At 47.8% G+C, this 25,344-nt stretch overlaps 3 protein-coding genes across 3 annotated transcripts; all 3 read right to left on the minus strand.

Annotated features, from left to right (window-relative positions):
- Window positions 1–7,379: 7,379 nt before the first annotated feature.
- Window positions 7,380–10,121, minus strand: LOC122375548. Its single transcript, XM_043355015.1, has 2 exons — window positions 7,697–10,121; window positions 7,380–7,495 (listed from the first exon to the last, which is right to left on the minus strand). The coding sequence occupies exon 1, from the start codon at window positions 10,119–10,121 to the stop codon at window positions 8,682–8,684; it is 1,440 nt and encodes a 479-aa protein (XP_043210950.1). The 3' UTR covers window positions 7,380–7,495; window positions 7,697–8,681.
- Window positions 10,122–11,669: 1,548 nt separating this feature from the next.
- LOC122375551 lies at window positions 11,670–14,864 on the minus strand. The gene is made up of 2 exons (XM_043355020.1): window positions 14,665–14,864; window positions 11,670–14,463 (listed from the first exon to the last, which is right to left on the minus strand). The coding sequence occupies exon 2, from the start codon at window positions 14,286–14,288 to the stop codon at window positions 11,670–11,672; it is 2,619 nt and encodes an 872-aa protein (XP_043210955.1). The 5' UTR covers window positions 14,289–14,463; window positions 14,665–14,864.
- A 1,682-nt stretch (window positions 14,865–16,546) lies between these two features.
- Window positions 16,547–19,511, minus strand: LOC122375547. Its single transcript, XM_043355014.1, has 3 exons — window positions 18,985–19,511; window positions 17,187–17,380; window positions 16,547–16,804 (listed from the first exon to the last, which is right to left on the minus strand). Exons 1-3 carry the CDS (start codon window positions 19,174–19,176, stop codon window positions 16,648–16,650), a joined length of 543 nt encoding a protein of 180 aa, XP_043210949.1. The 5' UTR covers window positions 19,177–19,511; the 3' UTR covers window positions 16,547–16,647.
- Window positions 19,512–25,344: the final 5,833 nt, after the last annotated feature.

A 25,344-nucleotide genomic window follows, 5' to 3' on the forward strand; every position in this document is an offset into this window, starting at 1 on the left:
GCTACGGCCTGCCACCAACCGCAACCATACCTGTCAGGAGGCCCACAAATGTCAACGCGCCCGTCGCGCTTCGAACCCGGACGGTTATGGGGCATTCCACGTCAAATCAAACACCGAAATCCGTCATCCCCTTCGATTTTTCTGAAAATTTGTAGGCAGACTGGGCATGGTTCAAAACTGAGTTACGTAGAATATTTTCGAAATTTGATAAAGTATCGCTGAGATAAAGGTCATCAAATATAGCCAAAAATGCCAAACATCAATTTTTAAATGTCTATAACTCTGGTTCCTTTTCTGGTATCAAAATGATATTAACAGGGTCTTGTAGGCAATTGATAAGGTTTTAATTTTTAATTATAAAATTAAATTGAAGTGACCTTGAAGTGCATTTGACCTTGAATTAAAACAAAAAAATTTAGATAGCAAAAAACACGTCACCTTCGATTCGGGTAATTTTTACATATTATGTCCGTCACAATGTTCCTAACCATCTGTGAAAAAAATTGGAGTGGGCCATTCATAACTCTCGCGTCAAACGCCGTTTTCATGCATCAACATCACACAACCGCGCGTGACCTTCAAAGACAGAGTCAAGACATGCTTGCTTGTGTACACTTTCTGAAATGAATGATTGCTGATTAGTGATATCCCAAACTGTGCGAGAATGGAAATACATGGTCATCGTAGTCAAGCATTCAAGTTCCACAGTAAAAGTGTCTCAGGTAAACGGTATTTTGCGGTGAATTTTGAGCCGTGTGGAAATGCATCATGAAGCCAAAAATTCAACGAAACCATTATCACGCAACGATATCTTCACGTCTTTTTATCTTTACTATACGAAAGAATATACATTTTTGAGTATGTATGGGGAATTTCTAGTTAATCCAATAATAAATATGGCAGTTAGAGACCTGCTAAGAGTAACATGTCGCCGGCTGAGGCGGGATCGGCCGACGCGGGAAACGCAGCAATCACAATTTTGTGTTTACACGTATTTCAATTGTTTACCAACCGATTTTCAAAATTCTTACACCATAAGATTGCCTGTACATTTCGTAGTCTTCTCACAAAATTTGACGCGAATCGAAGGTAATCAGCGGTAAGAAGCGCGATGTAAATACGGAACCGTTCCGTTCCGTCCCGGCACAGTCTACAATTCAGGCGGCGGCTAGCGGTCGGCGCCGGCTGCCGAGTCGCCGCGTCGCCGCTGCGACAGGATGTTCACTTTACACCGCTATTACTAGACCAGTTGTGAACCGATTTTCTTCTTGCTTGCACGATGAGATGTGCAATTCAATTTTGGACAGGTAGCTATAATTAATTTCGCATTAATACTATGAGATATTGGCGAAAAACAGGAGGGGTGGGGCGAAATTCACTCTTCCCCCTCCACTGCGCGTGCTAACATACGTTTGCATATGTGCCATTTTCTTCAAAACTTATGAATGGCCCACTCTAATTTTTTCACAGGCTGTTAAAAATATGGTAGGCAATAAAATATATGAAAATTAGCCAAATCGAAGGTGACGTGTTTTTTGCTATTTCAATTTTTGTGCTGAAGAACAGAGTTAAGCAAATTTCAAGGTCATATATTTAAGTATGTGCAATTCTTAACAAATGCTTAAGAAATTACCTAAACAGTAAGGTTTATTTCATTCAAATCAAGCAAGTACAACCAAAGTTATGGTCGTTCAAAAATATAAAGATGCAACATTTTGTAAAAATTCGATGCCCTATATTTAGAAGACCTGTGGTCAGAATGTGCAAAAAACATCAATGTAATGTTCGGGGCGACACAGGAACTCGCTCACAAATTTATAATGAAATCGCTGATGGTAAGGTGCAAAACAGCCGATTTTTGTTCGATTTGACGTGGAATGCCCCTTATACATATGACCGGACACGCGTGCTCTCACCACGCGGAGTCCACTGCTCTACCAACTGAGCTACGGGACCGGCAAAAACTAGTTTTCGGTCACACTACATGTGTCATCTACCTACATGTATCAAATTACGCCACAGCTAGTTTTCGGACACACTATGCTGATATCAATTTCTACCCTATTCCGACGCTGGCCGCGGTGATAATTATCGCGCAAGGGGTGATATAATTGGTCAACCATGTAGTTCCCCAACGCTTTTCATAAATAGTTAATTAGAAACGAGTGGAAGGATGCGACGTCTGCATGCTGACGTTTGGTGCAGCTTGACTTTTTGTAGTGTTTTCCTGCCTATAATGATGTCCGACTCTACATTTTGTTGCTTACCTACCTCTTGTGACTGTAAGTACCTACCTAGAGCCCTTATGGAAAATATCTTCTTACTCTTGGCCTGATATTAACCTAATTCATTTCCTGTGCCTCGTTTCATAAAGAGAGTCCGTAACTTACGTCAGTTTTCGGTCTTGAATTGCAAGTGCATGGTGTGGCGATGACGATAGTTTGAATCGTTGAATTTTTTTATCTTGTAAGCAAGAACAGAAGGGAGAGGGGGAGGGAAATAACTTTATCGCTTCACATGCATTTGCAATAAAGACCAAAAACCGGCGTGAGGTCGCTTTATGAAACGCGAGGCCCTGGTCTCTGTCCGAAATATACTGTCAGTCCAACACCTAACCACCTCGCTCACCTTCATGCTGCGTTCGTTTGACGGAATTGGATCTCTGACCTTTTGTGCCCTGTCAGGCGGCCAGCAACCTGACTGTATCGATCTGCAGCCAACTGACAAAGGTCACCGCCATTAACTCGCTGGTAATGCGTCACAAAGGTTTTGCACTGCAGTCCTCGTGACTACAGATCGGTCGGAAATGTCAGCTAACATCAGACGGTGCCGACGTCCCTGAAAAATTCGTAGATTTATTCGACGCATGGTTTCCTGAAATCAAGTGTCGCATGAGATTACTTAGGATCTGTAGTCAGGCTCGCTTGATATTAAAAACATCAACGTGAGTGAGTTTTATTCACGATCGATGGCAACACAAGTCAAATTCCTAAAACCAGACGTTTCGGCCACAGGGTGCCTTCGTCAGTGGACACTAGTGATTAAATTAAAAACACATAGTATCAAAAACAATCGGTATAAATCGTTCGAAGTCGACAATCGGGCACAGGTTTCGAAACCTGTGCCCGATGGTTTCGAAACGGGTTTCGAAACGTCTGGTTTTAGGAATTTGACTTGTGTTGCCATCGATCGTGAATAAAACTCAATCATATCTATTTATCAACGTGAGTGTTTTTGGCATACTCCTACACCCGTATACATATAATAGTTGATCATTCATCATACCGTGTATTTTCTTTCACATCAATGCATTGCCGCATATCCAACTAGCTTGTCGTCATCGTTATCTTGTAGTGACGTCACGAACATATGACGTCAGAGCGTGTTCCGTCACTGGCGGAAGAGTCCTGTGTTCAGCAGCAGCTCGAGCGGCGACTTTTTACAGCGCTCTCCATCCCGCGCCCGACAGTCGCTTCTGTCCAGACCGAGGGTGGCTGAGCCGCTAAAGTGATGTAGGGGAGACCCGGGAGGTATGGGCCCCCGGGGAGGTATGGGCCATCGCAGTTTTGAAAAAGTGTCGCGTATTTTTACACATTCGATCGCGTAAACTGGTAGCACAGCCATTCCGTTATACAACCCACGTGATTTCCAAAATATTTATCAGTCTTCTTTGGCAATGAGCGGTGATAATGCGTTTTTGCCCTCTTCGAGTAAAAAACGGTACATACAGAAAATTCGTAATCAATTTGAACGAGGCTCGTTTTATTATGTCAGGCCATCGCTAACATAAAGTTTAGAACATGCTAAGTAAGACTGGATAGACAATCTGAAGCTTTCTTGCAAGATTATGAGCTGAAATGCTACGCGCATTCTGGCGTCCTAACCGGGAGGTTCGGGCCACCCACCCAGTTGATCCTAAATCAATGAAATGATGCTTTCATTGAATGTCCTCTTCAATAAGTTTTATTTTTGTCGCACAAGGTCGAAAGTTTAAGTACAAAATGCATTCGAATAGAAAAATATTATTTGTCTTATTTCATGGAACAAGCTTAGAGTTTACCAAAATGCATATGTGCCCAAGTGACCTCCATGAAGTAAGCTGCTGGCCGTTAATGCGGTACCTGGAGAGCTCAAAGTAGAGCCCAGCTACGAGTATTGTTCTCAATGTCGAGAAAAGAATCTGAAACATGGTACCGGCCCATGCCTCCCGGGCTATTGCCCATACCTCCCGGTGTATTTTGATTGATCGGAAAAGCGCACGATTTTTTAAAAGTTATCTGGAGACAAAATAGTTGATCCCGGATGCCTAATATCAGGCACAGTTTAGCAGGCGAAAGGCAGTTTCACGTATTTTTTCACATAGGGGACAAAACGGTACAAAGTTAGATGTCTTACACATTATATATAATAGTTCACCCTTGACCTGTTCTTTGTATTTGTATTCTTATAAATTTAGCTCGAATGGTTGAATGCACGGATTGACAGTGCTGGAGTCTACGCTAGGCAGAGCTTGCTGCGTGGACCGCGACCCCTAACTGCTCGATTGCACGATTCCCAGTAACGGGAGAATTAGGATGCCAAAGAGTTACGTGCCCTTAAACGCCGGACACGGCGTTTAAACCGCCTGTCCCACTCAACTGACTTCAACCGGCTGCGGCTGCCGGCTGCTCCCACCAACTGCAGATCATTCCCGTCAGGAGTCAAATGTCGAGCGCCGGAGAGCGACTGGTATTCCAGCGCTCTACCAACTGAGTGATGGGACAGATTCTGTCCCCTGTTTTAAGGGACCCTCCCACCTTCAAAAAAGTTAATGAATTGGCATGAAAGTGATGTCGCTCGGTTCAGAAAGAGTAAAAACGAATATCTACCAAATTTCATCGAAAAATATTCACCGGTTTTCAAGATATTAGACTTTTACTTTTGTTTACTTTTTGGGATCTCCGCTGTTCCTAGCGACTTTATTTGAAAGTGCGGCATTTGTTGCGCGCAAAGCAGCATATACCACCACGTGCTACAAAACGTTTTAGTCAAACATTTAACGGACGTTCGAAAGCCTGATGACGTCATCAGATTCCCGTAATGGTTAAGAGATAGGGACCACGCTGGTCCCACCCTGCAAGTAAAAGGAAGAAATTTCTTGAACACCATAAAGCTGCGGGGGTTGCGACCAGGGTAAATGGTGGTTTCTGAGCCTGGCCGCAAACTTGGCTATCTCAACTCAAAACTAATGTTAAGGTGGGAGGGTCCCTTTAACTTGACCTGACCTCTCACCATCTTAGGCAAAAAATCGCTCTTAAGACGTTCCTCGTCGAGAGTTTTCGATTACCGTTTTCCCCATTTTTACGACCATCGGTTCGGAAGCTAGCTAGACAGGGGGCAGAGTCCGTCAACCCCAGTGGGGCGCATGGGGCTGAATAGCCCAGCAGGCGTGCGTTAGGAGAAAATAGTCTTCTAACACTGCCCTCTTTGTTGAAAGCAGTAGCGTCTTTGAGATGGGCTGTTCTTTTTTCTTTTGCTCAATTGATCTAATCCGAGATTAATTTAGCCTTGAGCTTGAGTAATCATTTCATTTTGTTAAGCTCTAATGCTTCATAAAATATGAAATAAATTCAGTTTATCAAGCAATGTATGTATTGTATTTATGTATTGCTAGGAGCCGGATGAGTGAATGAGGCAGGCTCGGTAGCACGGCACAACGCTTTGTGTGTGAGTATTCGACATCAAAAACACCCAATAGGATCTTGTTTTATTTGTTTTCATCTGCATGTATTTTCCATTCAAACATTGATCGGGTGGATGAAACAGTTAAGTTACTATGCGGACGGAGACTTTTGGTAAGATTCCATTCTTCTGCGGATGGAAGGCTGTAGGAAAAAAAGCAGGAATCAGCTGGCCAAGAGACTGCCTCATCTGCGGCCGGCTGGCAGGCTTTCGATGTATACAGTTTTATCTTGATGCATTGTTGCTGAAATGAAAACATTTTGTCAGCTGGCATATGAAACGCATTGCTAACATGGTGCCATCATATTCACTTGTCCTTTTGGTTTATATGTTATTGGACTTTCTAAAAGATTACTCAAAGCATTTCAATGGAGGATATACAAGCAATTATTCTATCTATATTATATTATTACCACACTTCACTTATATCAACAACCAACATGCCATAAGCAGGGTTTCGGAGTAGGAGTCAGAGCCTCGTAGCGTTCAAACAACGCAACCTCGACTCCGAAACCCTATAGCTCCAGCAATTCCAAGTGGCCTGAGTTTAGCCGAAAGTATTAGAAAAGGTTAAGGTAGTGTTATCTTATGTCGATTGCACTGAAGAACGGTGAAACCAAAACACTACATGTTGTTATTTCTTTTGAAACATTATTTGACACCGATCGATCGATTTATAATCCTTTTCATTGTTATCATTTACACATCCACATTACCTTTGGTTACCTTGCCTCATTTAAAATGTCGCCCCCAATGATGATAAATTAACGTTTGATATCATTTTGTTATGCAGCCGTGGTAACAATATACCTTCTTTCAGGTGCACGTGTCTTATCGAGCATGCTCACCTGCACTGATTGTCGGTAACGGTATGTATAGCCAGCTACCACCCGACTGGCACTTCTTTCTGTATCCTCCCGCAAATATCTCAGCGCCAGGAGCGTACACCTTGTTGCCTTGCTTGCAGCCTGCGAAAGAATAGCAACCATTATACAAAGGCAGTGAAGTTATATTAGCCGTTTTTACGACGGCCATCTGGTGCACGCTTGTATTTTATGAAAGAAAATAATCCTGCGATAAGAATTTTATGAGTCTAAATATTCTGATAAAACACACCAAGCCAATCAAGTGATGATCATGCTGCTAAATCTGACACACTACTCTTAGTATTCTGTTTTTCAATTAAGGCCGTATAAGTACTCGTCCATTATCTGCATAGTCTTTCCATTCGGTACGTAGTAGGAATGTACTCACATCCGCAACCGGATCTGATGCTGTGTATAGTCATAACACCGTTTGTGCATCGAGCCTCGTAGCATTTCTGCGCGTTTGCCTCCATGATACTACCACTCTGGAACACCTGTGGCGGGCTGCCAAAGTTGCATGTCGTCGTCGACCCTGGCGACAGTTAATTGTATGTTTATAGTGCATTAGATTATCGTTGCCGTCTGTTCAAGCTATGCACAACTGACTTGCAAGGTAACATATGAAGCATTCTCTCGCGTGTTCGAAGGTATAAATGCTAAACAATGCTAGCAATGACGCTATTTCCGTTTGTAACTAGCATGGATGCGATTGAAGAATGAATTCAAAGCTCTGAGCTTTCATACAAATTATCATTAAAGGACTTCTGTCATCACCGTCTCGTCCATTTCTTATACGCGCCTGTTCTTGTTCATGCTGTATTTTGACAGAAAATAAATGTTTGCCCGGGTAGAAAGGTATGATATGGGTAGCAGACAGGTAAAGGACAAACGAATGAGACAAGCGGTTTCTGAAAACACACAAACGGCAGTGCACAGTCAGCACGAGCAAAACAATAGCACAAAGGGGGGAAAACATGCTAGTTTTCATGCAAACCATAGCATAGCAGTTGCCGAAGTGATCACGGTTAATGTCAATGACAATGAGGGCTTATCTTTGCCAGAGATATGACCGAAAGCAAACGACACCCAACAACACAAACATCACTCACCAGAAGTGTTTCCGATCTGACGGTGATGAAATCGCATGCAGCGCCAAGCAACATATGTACATCATAGCCCATAGGCGCATGCTACAGGCCACCATGCTTAGCAGACACAGACTGGGGTGCATGTACCTTCAATGACAAGCATGCCACATTCAATACTCATCTGTCAACAAGGGAGAGAACACGTTACGACTGACTCGGTCATCACATTCCTCCCCCTCGTTTTCGCGTAGCGAACACAACTAAACCGAATACAATACTTCTATCTGAAGCACTCCAGATCAACATCGCTCAACTGCATCTGCGTCAAATGTTGACAGCTGGGAAGCGGAGCACCCTTCAGTTCCTTGCCAACACAAAGTTCACAGCCAACACAAACGCAATGATGCACACGATCATCAACGTATCGCACTATAGTCAGCTCCGCGACCGCTCGAAACTAGGTACAGTCTTCAGAGCTTACTAATCACCCCGTATCGAGCTACAGCCTCGACACCACAGCTCAGGTGGCGTGCACGAGCCACCGTCGGTAAAAGTCACTCTCACGATGAACTCGTTCGCTGAATGTCGCCACTCTGAACGCACGCAACACTCTGTAAGTGTCCACTGTCGCAAGCGTTCTAAACGCGGGCGCCGCTGCCGCAGCGCGCCGCCGCCGCAGCGCGCCGCTCCGAGTCCAGCGACGGCAGGCCCCGCCGCGACAGCAAGCCGCAGCGCGACGGCAGCGCCCGCCGCGACAGTAGGCCGCGCCACGACCGCCGGTAGCACCCCGGCCGGAAGCACTGTCCCAATAGCAGATGCCGCCGCCCCAGATGACGACATCAGCGCCGCCCTCGGAGCCGCTCCAGCCGAAGACGACGCCACCATCGCCAGTCTCAGTCGTCGAAGGCGTGACAGGTGGGAATCGGGGCTGGGCAGTGATAGACGGATGAGGAAGCTCAGCCCGAGGCACAGCACATTTCTGTACAGGACGAGGAAATCGGGCCTCTTACTCCCCATCACAACCTTCAACTTCCTCCAATACGCATATCTTGGTTACCGGGCGATGATAGATCGCTCCCGATGCCGTCTTCAGCTCAGCTGAACGAACCCTTCCATCTTCTCCCGTGTACACCTCAGTAACTCGCGCTAACGGCCAGAAACCTCTGGGAGCGCTCTCTTCAGCCATTAACACTACATCCCCAACTGTCACATTTCTCGTGTCCTCCTGCCACTTGCTCCGAGCCATCAGCGAAGGGAGATATTCGCGACGCCACCTGCGCCAGAAGTGGTCCGCTATAGTCTGTGCTTGCCTCCATCGCTTTCGACTGTTGACTTCCTTATCTTGAAATCTCCCTGGAGACAGGTTCGCGTTCGCGCAGCCCAGAAGCAAGTGGTTAGGTGTCAGCGGATCTAGATCCCGTCCATCGATGCTGATATATGTGAGGGGCCGACCATTCAGCATCGACTCCACCTCAGTGAGCACAGTGTGGAGCACTTCATCTGTGAGGCAACTGTTCCCCACAACCATTTTCATAGCTCTTTTCACACTCCCCACTAGCCTTTCCCAAACGCCTCCCATATGTGGAGCTCCAGGAGGGAGAAACTTCCATTCAATTCCTTTCTGGCTGAGCTCATCTGTGATCCTCGATTGGTTCAACTCTGCTAATGATTCTCTGAGCTCCCGCTCTCCCCCGACAAAGTTGGTCCCGTTGTCAGATAGTAGCAGCTTTGGCTTGCCGCGACGAGCGATGAATCGTCGCAGGGCGAGCAGGAAACTGTCTGTGTCTAGACTGTGAGCTAGTTCTAAATGCACAGCCCTTGTTGCACAGCATGTGAACAACACGCCATACCGCTTCTCTATCTTCCGAAGCCTCTTCACTTCCATGGGACCAAAGTAATCTATCCCGACAGTGTTGAATGCTCGCGTTTCATCGAACCGACTGGCTGGAAGGTCGGCCATTCTCGGGATTCGCGGACCACAGCGTCTGCGCTTACACTGTTGGCACTTGTGGATCACGTGCTTCACCAGCGACCTTCCTCGACACGGCCAGTAGTGTTGTCGGACTTCCGTGAGGGTGCGCTCCATTCCAGAGTGGAACACTTGCTGATGAGCGTCCGCTATAATCAGATGTGTCACTTGGTCTTCTGATGCCAAGAGCGCCGGATGTCGGCTAGCGAACGGTAGAGGGGCGTTGCCTAGTCGCCCACCGACACGAAGAATACCCGCATTGTCGAGGAACGGCGACAAGTTCCTGATCCGACTCGATCGGTGCACCAGACTTCCTGCGCTCAGACTCCGAATCTCATGTTCGAAATGTCTGTTCTGTGCTTCACGCACGATGACTGCTTCCGCCGTCTCCAGTTCAGCAGCAGACAGAGGCCCCGTCATGAGCTGCTGGTTCCCGGCCTCTCGCCTCAACTGGAGATTTTGGATGAATCGAATCATCCAGGCGACCACTCTTTTGTACCTCAACCACGAAGAGAAGTTCGCTGGATCCGGAAGGAACTCTCCTGAAGCACTTCTGGCGCTAGTAGCACCGACGGTCCGCACTTCCGGATCCGAAGAGTTCAGGATATCTACAGCGCTTTGAGTTGGCCACTCATCCTCCTCTTCACGCAGAAAATCAGGACCTTTGAGCCAGCTTGGCTCTGTCAGCAGCTCCTCCAATGACTTCCCGCGGGAGCAAGCGTCGGCGGGGTTCAAATGGGTTGGCACTTTCTTCCACTGATTTGGATCAGAGGATTCCCGAATCTCCGCGATCCTGTTAGCCACAAAAGTGTGGAAGCGCCGGCTCTCGTTGTTCAGATACTTCAGGACAACGACGCTGTCACTCCAAAACACAGTCCGATGTATCTGGTAAGTCAGTTCCTTCACGATGGCTTCTGATAGTCGGGCAGCCATCACCGCTGCCTGGAGTTCGAGGCGGACAATTGAAAGCTGCTTCAAAGGCGCGACTCGTGTCTTCGCTGCAATGAAGATGACGTTGGTCCCGCCAAGCTGCACTGATCTGAGGAACGCCACCGCTCCAAAGGCCGACTCCGACGCATCACAGAATATATGCATCTCGTACCTCCGCTCATCGTCTTCTAGGTTCGGATGCAAACATCTCGGTACAACCACGTCACTCAAACGAGGCAATTCGGCCACCCATGCGCGCCAAATGCGCATCTCATGCTCATTCAGTTGCTCATCCCATCCGAGACCCCGCGCCCAAAGTCTCTGCACGAGTAGTTTCGCTTGCAGAGAGTACGGTGCCACAAGACCCATGGGATCGAACAGACGGGCAACGATAGCAACAACGCGCCGCTTCGTGATGTGCTGTGAGGTTTCCACTTCAACACATCGAACACCCAGAGTATCCTCGACCGAATTCCACGGGCATCCGAGTACGTTCTCCGTCGGTCCATCCATACCCGCTCTCTCTTCCTCTGGGACGTCGAGGACGACTTCCTCCGAATTGCTTCGCCACTTTGTGAGCCTAAACCCACCTCTCGATACCAGCTTCGTTACTTCGCTTCTCAGTGCTTTTGCGTCTGCGACTGTCTTCTCTGTTCTCAGTAGGTCGTCCATGTAGACGTTACGCTGGACGGCCGTCGCTGCCTTTCGGGAAATGACTGTATCTTCCTGGTGATCCATGGCTGTCTTACACAAGACGTAGTTGGCTGAAGCTGGGCTACACCGAGCTCCGAAAATCGTCACCGTCATGTTGTAGGCATCTGGAGGTTTCGTGAGATCCAGATTTCTCCAAAAGAAGCTCAGAGCAGGCTGATCGTCGGGAATCACACGGACCTGATGATACATCTTTTCAATATCACCAACGATAGCCACGGCCTCCTCTCGGAAGCGTAACAGTACTCCCGGTAGGCTGAGCAGCATATCGGGGCCCACCAAGAGCTCGCTGTTGAGAGACGTGCCTTGGAAGGAAGCAGCAGCATCGAACACCAGTCTGAGCTTTCCCGGCTTATGAGGGTTGGTAACTCCATGATGGGGCAGTTACCATCGCCTCGGATGATACTTCAGTAGCTCTTCTTCAGGGATTCTTCTGGCAAACCCCTGATCCAGATATCCGTCTATGATCTTCTGATACTTGTCTGCTTTCTCCGGCTGACGAAGTAGCCCTTTCTCCAGCTGTTGCAACCGGCGGAGAGCCATGCTCCGATTGTCCGGAAGTCTTGCACCACTCTTTTTCCACAGGAGGCCTGTTTCATATCTTCCTGCTTCTACCATTTTTGTAGTCTCCTTCATGATCTTCTCAGCGCGATCTTCCTCAACAGACCTTGCTAGAGGCTGATGTATCTTCACCCCGAACGACTCAGTTTTCCACCAGTCTTCGATCGCAGACGTGAGGTCGTGTTCCACTGGGGCTTTCCTGATGAACATGACGTGCCGGAGTTGTCCTGGGACCAGACCCTTGACCGTGCCAGTCAATGTCCACCCAAACGCAGTTCTTACTGCTACTGGTTGACCAGGTCTGCCGATTCTCACCTCCTGTTGAATGACGGCTTCGATGACATTTGCACCTAAGAGCAGTTTGATCTCCACTCCCCTGTAGTCCGGAATGTCCAAGTCCAATGTATGCTCCCACCTGCATCTCTGGTTAGCAGATATCTGCGGTGGCTTCACGTTTAGTCTGGGAACTGAGAAGGCCTCGGACACTTCTATCGGTACTTGATCACCACTTCGAGGGCTCACTAGGAGCTTTACCTTCTGTGAGCTCTGAGGGCTTCCACTGCCTTCAACGTTCTGGAGACAAAGATCACTCGGTGTTCCTGTGATATTCAAGGATGTCAGCACATCGGCAGCACAGAGTGAGGTCTGCGACCCAGGGTCGAGCAGAGCAAAGACGTCCTCGAACGTGCTGCCCTCGCCGTGGATACGAACTGGCACTATCTGCAATAGTGTCTCGGACTCGTCAACCGGAAACGAAGTCGCCACCGTGCGATGAACAGAAGTCTCCACTTGCGTTGGTGCTTGAGCGTCATTTGCAGATGTTTGTCTTTTGACGACATGATCTTGCTGCCGAGCTTCCTCCACAGGCCACTGCCTTCGAAATACACGACTGCTGCCATGCAACAGCTCGTGATGACGCATGGTGCAACCTTCTTTTCCGCATGGCTTAGCCCAGCGACAGGTCCTTATCAGATGACCGTGCTGCAGGCATACAAAGCACAGTCCACGGTCAGCCACAAACTGCGCTCTGTTTCCCACAGACCAGCCGGCGAATATGCTGCAATCCGCCAGGTGGTGAGTTCCGTCACAGCAGACGCACGCCGTGTGGTCAGCACTTGTCAACAAAGTAGCTCTCTTCGACGATGTCCTCCGTTCAAGTACATGCGAGACGGGATCGATGCAGTTCAAGGCGATCTTAACCTGTCCCCCAAGCCACTTGCTGAACGTGGCTAGCGACGGTGAACTGAGTTCCGACTCAATCTCATGTCTGCTCCACTCCCTTCTGAGATCGGCGGGGAGTTTCTCGACCACTCGTTGCAGATTTTCGTGACTCATCAGATCACCGTCACAGTGAAGACTCTGGAGAACTGTCACTGTGCAATTGACTTTTGTGTACAATTCTTCCAGAGCAGCAGCACTAGAGACGCCGATGCGCGGCGCACCAAACAGGGTACTGAGGTGAGCACGGACGATATCCTTTTGACGACCAAACCTCTCTTGCAGCACCATGAGTGCGTCGCGGTACAAGTGGGGGCTGTACATGAATCCCGCTATGGTCTTCTTTGCCAGTCCAATAACTGATGCCTGGAGATGCACCATTTTTTCAGTATCAGAGAGTCCGTCCTGACTGTCCACGAGAGCACAGAACAAACCGAACCACTGCGGCCATTCCAGTGAATTGCCACTGAACTGTGGTAATGTCACTTTCGGTGTGTTCCTGTTGGATGCCGAGCAACAGCGTCTGCTTGAAGCCTTGTCCTCAGGCTCGAGAACGGTTCCTGTCATGAGTGCTTCTTTTCCTTGATCGTGATGAGCCATTGGCGCGTGAACATCTTGCTCGGTGAGGTCCGGAAAATCATTCCTCCGTTCCCATTGCAGATCGTCAAGCGCTGCTTTCTGCAGACTCGCTTCCAGCGCGGCTCGTGAGCGAGCATCTGCCGCCTCCTGCAGCATACGCTTGCGCTTCAGCTCTTGCTCCTGTTGTTCTATTTCAAGCTGTTTCTTCATCTGGGAAAGCTCCATCTCCTTGATACGTTCTTGTATTTCAGCTTCTCTAGCCTTTGCTACTTCGGATCGCTCTGAGACTGCAGAGTTGGCAGCCACTTGACCCACCGCTGAGGCAACTGAAGGTGCTTCATCCTTTCTCGCCTCCAAATGTTCACTTATCCTTTCCACAGCATCAGAGTACTGCTTCTCGACATCTTCTATGTACTTTACTGCCGTTTTGATGTCTTCTTCTTGTGTAAGCTGGTCGGCAAAACTATCATGAGCTTCTTGAACAGCTTCGAATGTCAGGTCCAATTCTTTCAGTATCTTTGTCAACTCAGTGCGGCTTCCCTTGGCTTCTATCAGAATGAATGCTCTCCGTCTTGTCCTAGTCAGTGTTCCCAGCTTCCTTGCACGGGTCTGCTTCAGCGTCTTTAGTTGTTTGTCTGCATCCATTTTTGTCAATTATATATGGAAACTTCTGAAACTGTCATCACCGTCTCGTCGATTTCTTATACGCGCCTGTTCTTGTTCATGCTGTATTTTGACAGAAAATAAATGTTTGCCCGGGTAGAAAGGTATGATATGGGTAGCAGACAGGTAAAGGACAAACGAATGAGACAAGCGGTTTCTGAAAACACACAAACGGCAGTGCACAGTCAGCACGAGCAAAACAATAGCACAAAGGGGGGAAAACATGCTAGTTTTCATGCAAACCATAGCATAGCAGTTGCCGAAGTGATCACGGTTAATGTCAATGACAATGAGGGCTTATCTTTGCCAGAGATATGACCGAAAGCAAACGACACCCAACAACACAAACATCACTCACCAGAAGTGTTTCCGATCTGACGGTGATGAAATCGCATGCAGCGCCAAGCAACATATGTACATCATAGCCCATAGGCGCATGCTACAGGCCACCATGCTTAGCAGACACAGACTGGGGTGCATGTACCTTCAATGACAAGCATGCCACATTCAATACTCATCTGTCAACAAGGGAGAGAACACGTTACGACTGACTCGGTCATCACAGACTTCATTTATCTTGGATGGTAAAAGATTCAACTGTTTTTACACGTTTATACTCACCTGGCGGTGGCGGTGGCAGACCTACACAGAAGGAAATGAAAGTAATTGCAACGATCGTTTGAAAGGTATGGCGAAACATTTTGTCCTGTGTGCGCTGTCTTCCTGTTACTCGTATTCAACGCCTGCGCTGTAAAAAAAAAAGTTTCGTTGCCTGCTGAATGACCCCCACACGCATGAAATCGTGGATCATATTTTCCTATAACTCTACTAACAGGTTAAAGAATGAAACGTTGACACACAAATGCAAACAATACTTAAGCATAGACACCTAACGGCCTTGGGAAACAACAGTTAAGATACCATAACTGGTATCGTTTCATGTAGGTTTAGGTAGTTGACTTATTTAGCGGCGGCCAGCCTCGATAAGGCACTATCTGCCCTCACCTGACGTTCGCTGGTCCTGCCTGCAACTGACAACGTGGCGCACATCAGGCCATATACCTATATAAATATGAGTATCTGTCGAATTAACCATGACATCTCCTGTCAGAAATGACGTCACAGCGACTGGCTATGACGTAACCACCGTGGTGTCGCGCTAAGCCGAGGGATTACAATTTACGAATGACATCCGACACGACACACCATGCCCTTTTCGGCGCCTGGCTCAAACATCCATACCTTCATCGCTGTCACTGCCGTGCAGTAGATTATTAGTTCCAATACTTGAGTCAGGTGGTTTGATCTGGTGAAAGGAGAAGACTGGAAAAGCTAGGTGCCTATTTTATCACGTTGTAAGCAATCGTAATCAATGCTTATGACTTTTTGTGCATTGCTAAGGAGTTGGTGACCCCGCCGTGTCGAAATGGTCGCTCTGGCAAAGGCTGGCTTTCGTCATTGACGCCCTATGGTGCGTCCGAGAGTGGTGGGCATTACATTTTGCTCAGGTTTTATGCCTTTGCTGGCCTAAATTATCAGCTGTCAACAATTGATCTTGTCGGTACGTTTGTCACTTTGCACGCGTTATATTGAAGCTGAAATATAGCATGATGCAACGCTCCCCCAAGGCTTTTATCAAATAGCGTAAAGACGGGCGCCGCCAAATTTGACATACCCTCTGGGGCAGCCTTTTTTTTAAATAAATTTAGTACGAACCTTTTGATAGGAAGGATTCACAAGGACAGAGCCACCGCTAAGCGAAGCTTGTTGCGGTGACCCTGCCCTCTACCCTCCGAATTCCAGTTCTATGGCAGAATTTAGAGTCCAAAGTTTAACGTGCGCACATAGCCGCGCACGGCCGGTCCCCTCACTGACTTCGCCTGGCTACGGCCTGCCACCAACCGTAACCATACCTGTCAAAAGGCCCATATATGTCAAGCGCCCGTCGCGCTTCTTACCCGTACTGTTATAACCGGGAGCGCGTGCTCTCACCACGCGGAACCCAACGCTCTACCATCTGAGCTACGGGACCGGCCTAACCTAACCTAACCTATAAGTCTTTTGCCACCTCCCCTGAAAACTCAGGTCTCAGTCACTTCAGGTCAGGTCACCAGTTCGAAAAACCCGTACAAAGTCAGTGTAAAATTGGACTATTCTTTCTTAGGTTGGCGGCAACAAAATCACATAGTTTTGGCCGTTTATTGGCTTCTGCTCATTGAACATCGCTGTAAACGTTTGCATTACGACAACTGTGTATTTGCACTCCACCTCATTACATGTTCGCACATTCAATAAGTCTGTCGTCATCGTTACTTTGTAGTGACGTCACGAGCATATGACGTCAGAGCGTGTTCCGTCGCTGGCGGAAGAGTCCTGTGTTCAGCAGCAGCTCGAGCGGCGTCTTTTTACAGCGCTCTCCGTCCCGTGCCCGACAGTCGCCCCTGTCCAGACCAAGGGTGGCTGAGCCGCTGAAGTGATGTACCCCTCGCAGGCGACCGCTGCCGGGGAAAGTCGATGGGTTTTGTCAACGGGGCACTGGAGACAGTGCAGAACATGGCAGAAATCGTGGTCGGTGGCAAGAAGCATGACTCAATAACCGTTTTGAGCCCTGCGACATCCCTGATGTATTTAATCCTCTACGGCTCACGTTATTACAAGGCAATACGTTATATAAAATGAACGATGCATTGAAATAAACATACCCCAAAATCCTTATGCATTATTTATATCATTGCGTTAACGATTAAGTTTAACAATCACTTACGATTATTTTTATTACGATTATTTACTGAAGACAGTCTGAAAATGCTTTGAAAATAGACTGCGTGCCTGAGCGGGCAGTACAGAGTATTTTTGGCCGCCTGATTGCCCAATGCCCACCTGAGTCGTCTGTAGTGGTGCAGCAGTGGCTCCGGCAGGCTGGCAATCAGTCGGTGGGTCTCGCAGACCACCAGCGCCTGACAGGCCGGGGCACGGATGTTGAGCTGGTTCAGCACCGTCGACAGGTCCGGCCCCGCGCCGTCGCCGTCGGAATCGACGCCCCGACGGCTCCGACGGCCGGTGTCCGAGCGTCGCTGGCGACATGGTAGACGGTGAATCAACTTTGCATTCACGAGTTTGAATATGTAATGGAAGTGCTAGCCTAGCACTTTTCGTACACGAAAGACTGCTATTGAAGCTATCTAAACATTAAAGGTAGTGTGCCACCTTTGAAAGATTTCCCATTTTATTTTTCCTAGGATAAGAAGCTTCTGTTTTTACCTAATATCGCAAAAAATCAAAAATGGGCCTGGAATAGTGCCTTTTTCGCCTAAAAGTTTATCGGTTTTTCGATATGTATAACAACTGTAGGTAATGGGCTGACCTGCAAACAGGCGTCGGCAACAATTGCGAATGCGGCACACATGTGACAATAAGCAAAGGTCATTATAGAGTTACGACGTACGGGAATGAGTTATCAGCTGTCTAATCGTAGACAACACAATGTCGAGCCTTAAACTGTAAGCCTGTATTGGTATTGTTTCTTTTATTTGGCTGTTGAACATTATTTATGGTTTGAAATATGATTTTATGTAAAATAATTGATATGAAAAAGCCGTCTCTTAAGTTATGACCCCATTTCACCACACGGAAGTGGCAGAAATGACAATGATCAGCTGACGCATTTTTCTTGGCCGAAGTCAGAGCGCGCGGCCCGACGCACCACCACCGCACCACAAAGTATGAACAGAAGCCGCGCCCAAAGCCAGGGCCCCGGTAACGTGAGGTAGCCGAGTCGGGGCAGCGTGCGCTGACCCAAGCCGGGGCCGCAGCTTTGGGCGCGGTCTATCGCATCCCCGCGGGCAGCCCCGGGCTATCACATGACACCGGGAGGACGCGCGGCCCCGGCTTGGGTCAGCGCACGCTGCCCCGACTCGGCTATACCTTGCACGTTACCGGGGCCCTGGCTTTGGGCGCGGTCTACCGCACCACCTAACAGGCGTGTTCGAAACCGCAGGAGATGATGATGAACGGGTTTATCGAAACTTGATTGGATGAGCATATCGGTAATAGCGATTTCAGTGTGTGCATTTATTGTTCATAGTGGTGTGAAATGTGGTTGGGGTACGACCGACAACCCGTCGGGGCGAATTTCGCACTGGGGTACTCAAAATTTGAAGAATTTAAAACGTTTCCATGAGTATTGAAGGTATGGATAAGTTCTAAAAATCCGGTTCTCCTTATCTGGGCCATTAACTCCATACGGTCCAGGAAAGCTGGCACACTACCTTTAATGTTAGGTAGTGCCACCGTGGACCTGTCGAGGACCGTGTCCTCGATATTATTTGAAAGTTAAAAAGTGAGGTGTATGTGGATATTACTTTGTACCCAAACCTTCCTCAGAATCAAAATCGAAATCAATTTTGAAAAAAAAAACAAATAAAACGTATTTACTTATATAAATGTTACTTATGTAAAATAATTTACAATTTTAAAAGGTGTGTTTTTGTAAAATAATCTCAAATTATTTCGGCAGAAAAGTAATGATTTTAATGAAAGTAATAATTTCGATGAAAGAAAGCCAAGTAACAATTGGTTTTCGCAATTATTTTGCTTGAGCGATGGAGGGATGTATATTTTTACCCCAGTCAAACTGAACTTTAAGATGACTAGCTTTCAGCTCAGAGCACAGACTCACCTCGGCGTGCGGCGGTCCGGCGGCGGCGAACGCCTTGGCGATGAACACGAAGCCCAGCGCGAGGGGCGCGACGAACGCCAGGGGCGCGTGGAGCTGATCGGCGTCCCTGATGTACACCAGGTCCACCGGCAGAGAGAACTCCAGGTTCACGTTCATCGTCTGGGACGACGGCGGCGGCGGCGGCAGAGCCATGGTGGCTGGTGTGATCAGCGGCGAGAGATGATCGCAATATACGGTAGAAAAGAGTTGACTGAAGCTTTGTATCAGAAGATACCCAGTATACTATAAGATCGCGAAATGACGCGTTACGGACAAAAGCGGTTGAAGATGTCCTTCCAGTGAAAACGCTGGAGTCAGACTGAGCAATCGGATGCCCCCGGTGTAGCCAGGCTTGTTTGTCCCACCAGGTAGCTCCGAGATCGTTTGAGGGCCGACATGGTTCGCCCCATTGCCTCTGATCCAATTATAAGGGATCTGATGCTCTGGAAAAATGGGTACCGTCGATGAGGCAGAATAAGGGGGCGCCGTCTGAGTTCCTTGTTTCGTCATACTGATTCGGTGAACCAGACGATCGGGAAGTTAACCCGCGCCGGGCCGGTGCCCTGAAATTCCGCGCCGGGCCGCGGGGGGGTGTTTGAACACCCCCCTTCTAACTCGGCTCCTGGGCCACGTAGCGACACGCGGTAAGCGGCAATCGAAAGAACGTCAAAAATAAGGACGAAAACACTTCGGTCATTTTTTGGGTCAGGTCAAAGGTCAGGTCACCAGAGGTCACCAAAGGTAAAATGTTGACTATTTCAACATTTTGGAAACTGCCAACGGCTATCTCGGGAACCGATAGAGCTACAGCGCCGCAAAAAAGCGCATTCGATAGCCCTTTTACAGACCTTTCTGAGTAATGTTCTCAGATTTGACCTCAGGTCAACGGTTTAGCCTCCAGAGGGCAAAAACTCCAAAAATAGCCGTTTTTACGAAAAACGTTTTTTCGGCAAAAACTTTTGACTCAAAAGAGCTATGACATTACTTTTGCCAGCATCGTGTTCCTCTCGTCGAGACGCGTCGAATGAACTATAATTTGACCTTGAAAGGTCAACTTGAAAATTTGACCTCAGGTCAAGGTCATGACCTGACCGGAAAAGGTCATGTTGCATATCAGTCGATCCGCAACGTCGAGCCGAACACATCTAAGGCGTTTTCAGCGCTCTAGCACGCCTCTATCAGAAGTTATCATCGAAAAACTGTTAGATTCTGTTCGTGACCTGAGATGACCTCGGGGACATAACGAGGGGTCACAGTTGCCATTTTCTGGTTCAGTGTGTCTATTTTACCTACATCTCGATGTTTGAGAGTGTCTAGAATAGCGTTCGTGCAAAACAGGCGCTTTTCAATTTTCTCCCATTGACTTATAATGGAGAGGCCGCAAAATTGACCTGACCTTAGGTCACCGATATCAAAATTCCGAGATATACATTTTATAGATATTGTTGCTCTAATCAATCGCTGAAAGTTTCAAGGCAATCGCTCAGTCGGTGTAGCTATGACGAGCATTCTTATTTTTTCTGAGGTGAGGTCACTTGACGTGACCTGGTGACCTGACCTAAGGTGACCTGGGTCTGAAATTTTCACAACACGTGCGGAAAAGATGCACAAACAGGTGTGCCAAAAACGGCGGCGCTCCGCGCCGCCGTTTTTGAGATATCTGCGAAAAACCGCAAGGGGGGTGTTCAAACACCCCCCCGGCCCGGCGCGGGTTAACGAAAATAGTACTGACACCATCCACGAGATGGACAATGAGCATATTTATGACGACACTGGTTGAATGGTCATCACCCACACGTATGTTAGACAAAGATACTTGAAAGAATAACCGTAGATGTCAGCCTAAACTGATGTCTGTCTGATTTTCATGTTTATGTTTAAATGAACAGAATGCCGTTCAGTATTACCAAGGTTCGACGCGGTTCGTGCTAAAGTAGCGCCGTTTGATATTTGTTTTCATAAGCGTTTTGCGTGTTGTTGTCCTCACACATTCATTTTGAGAAAGCTACGGTACGGTAGCATAGGTGTTCTACTAAATCACTGCATATTAACCTTTGTAGACGCCATTTATAAAACCGTTTTCGGTTTCATTTCGCCTGTGATACAATAGATTCGCTGTATTCGACCGTTCGGAATGACATGACGCCGACTTTCCACTCGAGTATCCAGCACTTTCGCTGTTCTCGGCACGACAGCCCCGAGACGCTGGATCCACTCCACCCCTCTCCGCTTCTCCCCATCGCCTGTTCCGACAAAGACCAGACCACCACACGGCCGGTGGCTTTCCCAAAAAGTGGCCTGGCGCACCGTCGCCCGATGTCGGCGGCCGGTGACATTGCCCGCCCCGCCCCGCATTGGCCGTTGTCCGCCGGCCGTCACGCCAGCAGAACACCTGACAAAGCTGCCCGGACAAACAATGCCCCGAGTAGAGTGACTCTGTACCCCTGGGAGGCCCTGCCGGCGCCAAATGTGGGTTAATGAAATATGCGTGGTGTCGAGGGTAGCAGAGGTCATTTGGTGTTGTGAAGCAGACGGAGAAGGTGGTGATTTGGGCACGGAACTGGCTACTGGTGTCGGATCTGAGAGGGCGTTAGGGAGCATCACGAAGCCAAGACAGAGGCGCAGAACTGCGGAGAGCAGGAGGAGGGTTTGTGGATAAACGGTTAGAGGTCACCGTTGCAAGGTAAGAATACAATTTGTTCACATCAGCTTAGGTATCACCGTTAATGCATTATGTAATGTAAAAACACTGCATGTTAAAGCCCGCATGTTAAAATACTGTTTAACTGCTCTGTGACGATATTTTTGCAATGCTGAGTCATTTTACATTTATACACCATCAGCAGGCACTATCTAGGTCGGTGCCGTGTCGTCTCACCAATGCCCTTGCGTTTTCTGTTTGTGATCAGTAATCAACGTTCTGCTTTTGTCAGTGCTATTTTATAGCTTACGAGTATTGTATGCTGTGTTTCGTCCGCCAAACCACCCACGATATCCTACTCGTATGGTGCTGAATGACATCCAACAATTCCACGATCACCGTGCCCGTGGCCTGGATCCTAACTTGACACCGTCGATGTAAAATGCTACTCGTTGAAATTTGAAGGCAAACTAGCATCAAGCAGAGTATCAGGAGACGTATATGTAAAAGCCTTTTAAAAATGTGATATAACCCTCTCTGCACCCATCAACTTTTTCCATACATAGCTTTTTCCATACTTTTCCATATATTTTCCAGAGGCCGGGGTCCGCAAACACCCTTTCGTCCGTCTTTGCCAATTCCTCAGGACAAATCCATCCGCATCCCTTAGGCTTCCCATTCCGGGCTGGCAGTCATATCGCCAGACGACCAGACGACGGTAAGGACAGGTCCACTCCACACCAGGACCACTTCCTCTTCAGGGTGACCGTTTGAGCGGCAGAGCGGGATGTCTCATTGGGAGACTCCCGTCCCAGCGCGACCGTGACGGTTTTTTACCGCCGCTTCCCACCGTCAGTGGTCCACTCAATCCACACTCTTCAATGTTTCCACACTCTTTCATCATCTCGTAGCTCTGAAATGGTATTTTCAGGGCGAAAGAGCTTGTTCCCAAAGAACCCTTTTTTGGTAGTTCTTCGTGAAAAAAGATTCACTACGCAACGATACCAGGCGAAGCGCCTGCCAACTAATTTATACTGGCAACTGGCGACTGTTTAGAGACGCCTTTGTCCAACTGGTGACCGAGGTCAGGCTGGCGACCCCGAAATGGGCATTCAATATTTTACAGATTTAACATCTCAAATTATCGCAGAGCAACAATGCTTCACCGTTCGTCTTGTCCAGCCACGCCGAGTGATGCCCTTTTTATTTGGAAAAGTCAGCTGAACTGTTGAACTCAGATAAAGGTCAGGTCAACGTTTTCAGGTCGGATGGATGGATGGATGGATGAACAGATCAATTTCTCGAATCATAAAAAATACGAATGTATGTGTTTTATAACGAATAGAATCGTATATGTTACGGGTCATATGCTAACTTGGGCAGTATGCAAACTGCCCGGGCAGTATGCATACTACCCAACAGCCCGGGCAGTATGCATACCGCCCGGGTAGTATGCATACTACCCGACCCCTTGGGCAGTATGCATACCGCCCGGGCAGTATGCATACCTCCCGGGTAGTATGCATACCACCCACCTTTCTTCTCACGGGCAAGATGTTTACTCGGGCAGTATGTTGACTACACTTCGTGAGGCTTTTTAATGCAATAAGTCGTGTATATATGTGAATGACAAATGTTTTAACCTTCCAGGTGGTGGTGGGGGGGGGGGCATTTTTTGTCCCCCCTTAGTTTTTTCGATATATCTCCAGAATTCCGCTGCGCCGATTGCCACCAAACTTTCAGTACCCTCCCGGGATCGTAGCTATTACACATTGTGACCAAAATTTTTCCAAAGGCTACGATAGGTTGGCCGCTAATGACGTCGGAGTGACGTCATTTCTGCCATTTTCGACCCAAAAAAGGTTTCGCGGGAAGAGCTGTCAGGCCTACAGCTTTATAGATACAGAAAATGTTTAAGAATAGGTATAAAAGGTGTCGAATTAGAGGGCTACAAAACTGCTATTTCGGATTTTTTTAAAATTTTTAGATTTTGACGCCCCCCCCCCCAAACCAAAAATGTATTTTTTTAAATATAATAGGCAAAAAAATCCAAAAAGTTTTTTTTTTAATTTCGAAAAAAAAAAACGGAAAATATGTGATAGTCCCTACCGCCTTCTATCCACATACCAAATTTGAGATTGATTCCTCTTTTTTGGCGAAGTTATAGCGAAAAAAGAACTGTTCAAAATTGATAACGTCAAATTTTGTCGTCGTCGTTTCATTTTACTCAGTTCACGCTTCACAATGACAATGACTTGTTGGCCACTGGTTATTCAACAATGGATTTGGGAAAAAGTAATTTCAACACTTTATTCCAATCCTCATTCCATCCTACGATCGATCAATCACGTTTGAAGACAAAAATTCTTCTCGGTCGATCTATTGTTATCTAGAGAGCCATTTATATTCTTAATGTGGACATGGATTACACAACTTTAAGTCGGAAAGCGGGCAGTATGCAAACTGCCCAAGCTTTTGGGCGGTATGCATACTGCCCAAGGGGTCGGGTAGTATGCATACTACCCGGGCGGTATGCATACTGCCCGGGCTGTTGGGTAGTATGCATACTGCCCGGGTAGTTTGCATACTGCCCAAGTTAGCATATGACCCGTACATATCGTGTATCATGTAATTTCGAGTATACATGATTTCGAGTATAAAGGAGACCAAAGGAACAAACCAAGCGATGAAGATTTTCGACAACATTTCGAGAAGCTACTGAACCCACCCACCGGGTATACTGACATGGAAATTCCGAATTCAGATATGTACGTGCCCGTTCTGGACGACCCAATCACACCGGCCGAAGTCAATGCAGCGATTAGAAAATTGCATAGAAATAAAGCAGCAGGAATCGATGGTGTACCTCCGGGGATTTTCAAACTCCTATCAAGCGAATGGTTGGATATTTTAACGGTTTTGTTCAATTTAGTTTTCTCAGGTGAATATGTGACGGAAGCCACATTTATTTTCGAATCGCCGCTTACAGGAATTGACAGAATCATAAGGCACGCATATTGGCATGAGACTTAAAGCCAAACACGCAAAAGTGAAGTCATCTGAGAAGAACGGCGCTTCTATTACCGACACTTTCATGGATAACGCTGGTCAACAAGGCGCAGACGGCAGATGGCCTGCCCCACCTGGACCCGACGTAGCGCCTTCCCCTCGTATCGGTCACACACCAATTGGGTGGTCACGCCAAAAAATGGGTTACACCTGTCATCATAAAGGTGTAAACAGCCGGCTCCCCACCCACATCTGGACCGAACCCATAACGGAACGTAATCTCTCTTCAAGGCGCAATCAGCGGGTCTCCCGTGAGCCACCCCTCTGTTCCGCGCCCGGGCTATCGGACACCGGCACCGCACTCATCCAGGGGATCGACACCGTGAGCGGTCAAACAACAAGCACCTGGCTTCACATCTTCCAGCGCGGAGACCACTCAGGGCCGTATCGCGCAGCACGCTCCGGGCAAATAGAAGGCGTCAAGCCATCAAAATTACACTCACGCCGACGGAGTTATCAGCCGCCGACAGACGCTAACCAAAATTCCCAGTCACCCGATCCCTGCGGAATCAGAGGTGCAAATATGTACGTCCAGAAGAGCAGATGTTCCGTGCCGAGAGTGGGACACGCCAATGCCCATATCTGGCATTCACCTGACGAGCAGCGACGCC

Source organism: Amphibalanus amphitrite, unplaced genomic scaffold, assembly GCF_019059575.1.
Source record: "Amphibalanus amphitrite isolate SeventyFive unplaced genomic scaffold, NRLGWU_Aamphi_draft 001867F_arrow, whole genome shotgun sequence".
Taxonomy (NCBI): Eukaryota; Metazoa; Arthropoda; class Thecostraca; order Balanomorpha; family Balanidae; genus Amphibalanus; species Amphibalanus amphitrite.

Excerpts from the sequence above, each read along its gene's own strand:
- LOC122375548 (XM_043355015.1), bottom strand. The coding sequence starts at position 10,121 with ATGATTCGATTCATCCAAAATCTCCAGTTGAGGCGAGAGGCCGGGAAC.
- LOC122375551 (XM_043355020.1), bottom strand. The coding sequence starts at position 14,288 with ATGGATGCAGACAAACAACTAAAGACGCTGAAGCAGACCCGTGCAAGG.
- LOC122375547 (XM_043355014.1), bottom strand. The coding sequence starts at position 19,176 with ATGGCTCTGCCGCCGCCGCCGCCGTCGTCCCAGACGATGAACGTGAAC. Across the intron at positions 17,381-18,984 it reads CCGGACCGCCGCACGCCGAG|CGACGCTCGGACACCGGCCG; the intron begins GTGAGTCTGTGC and ends CCATGTCGCCAG. Across the intron at positions 16,805-17,186 it reads CACCACTACAGACGACTCAG|CGGTCGCCTGCGAGGGGTAC; the intron begins GTGGGCATTGGG and ends TTTCCCCGGCAG.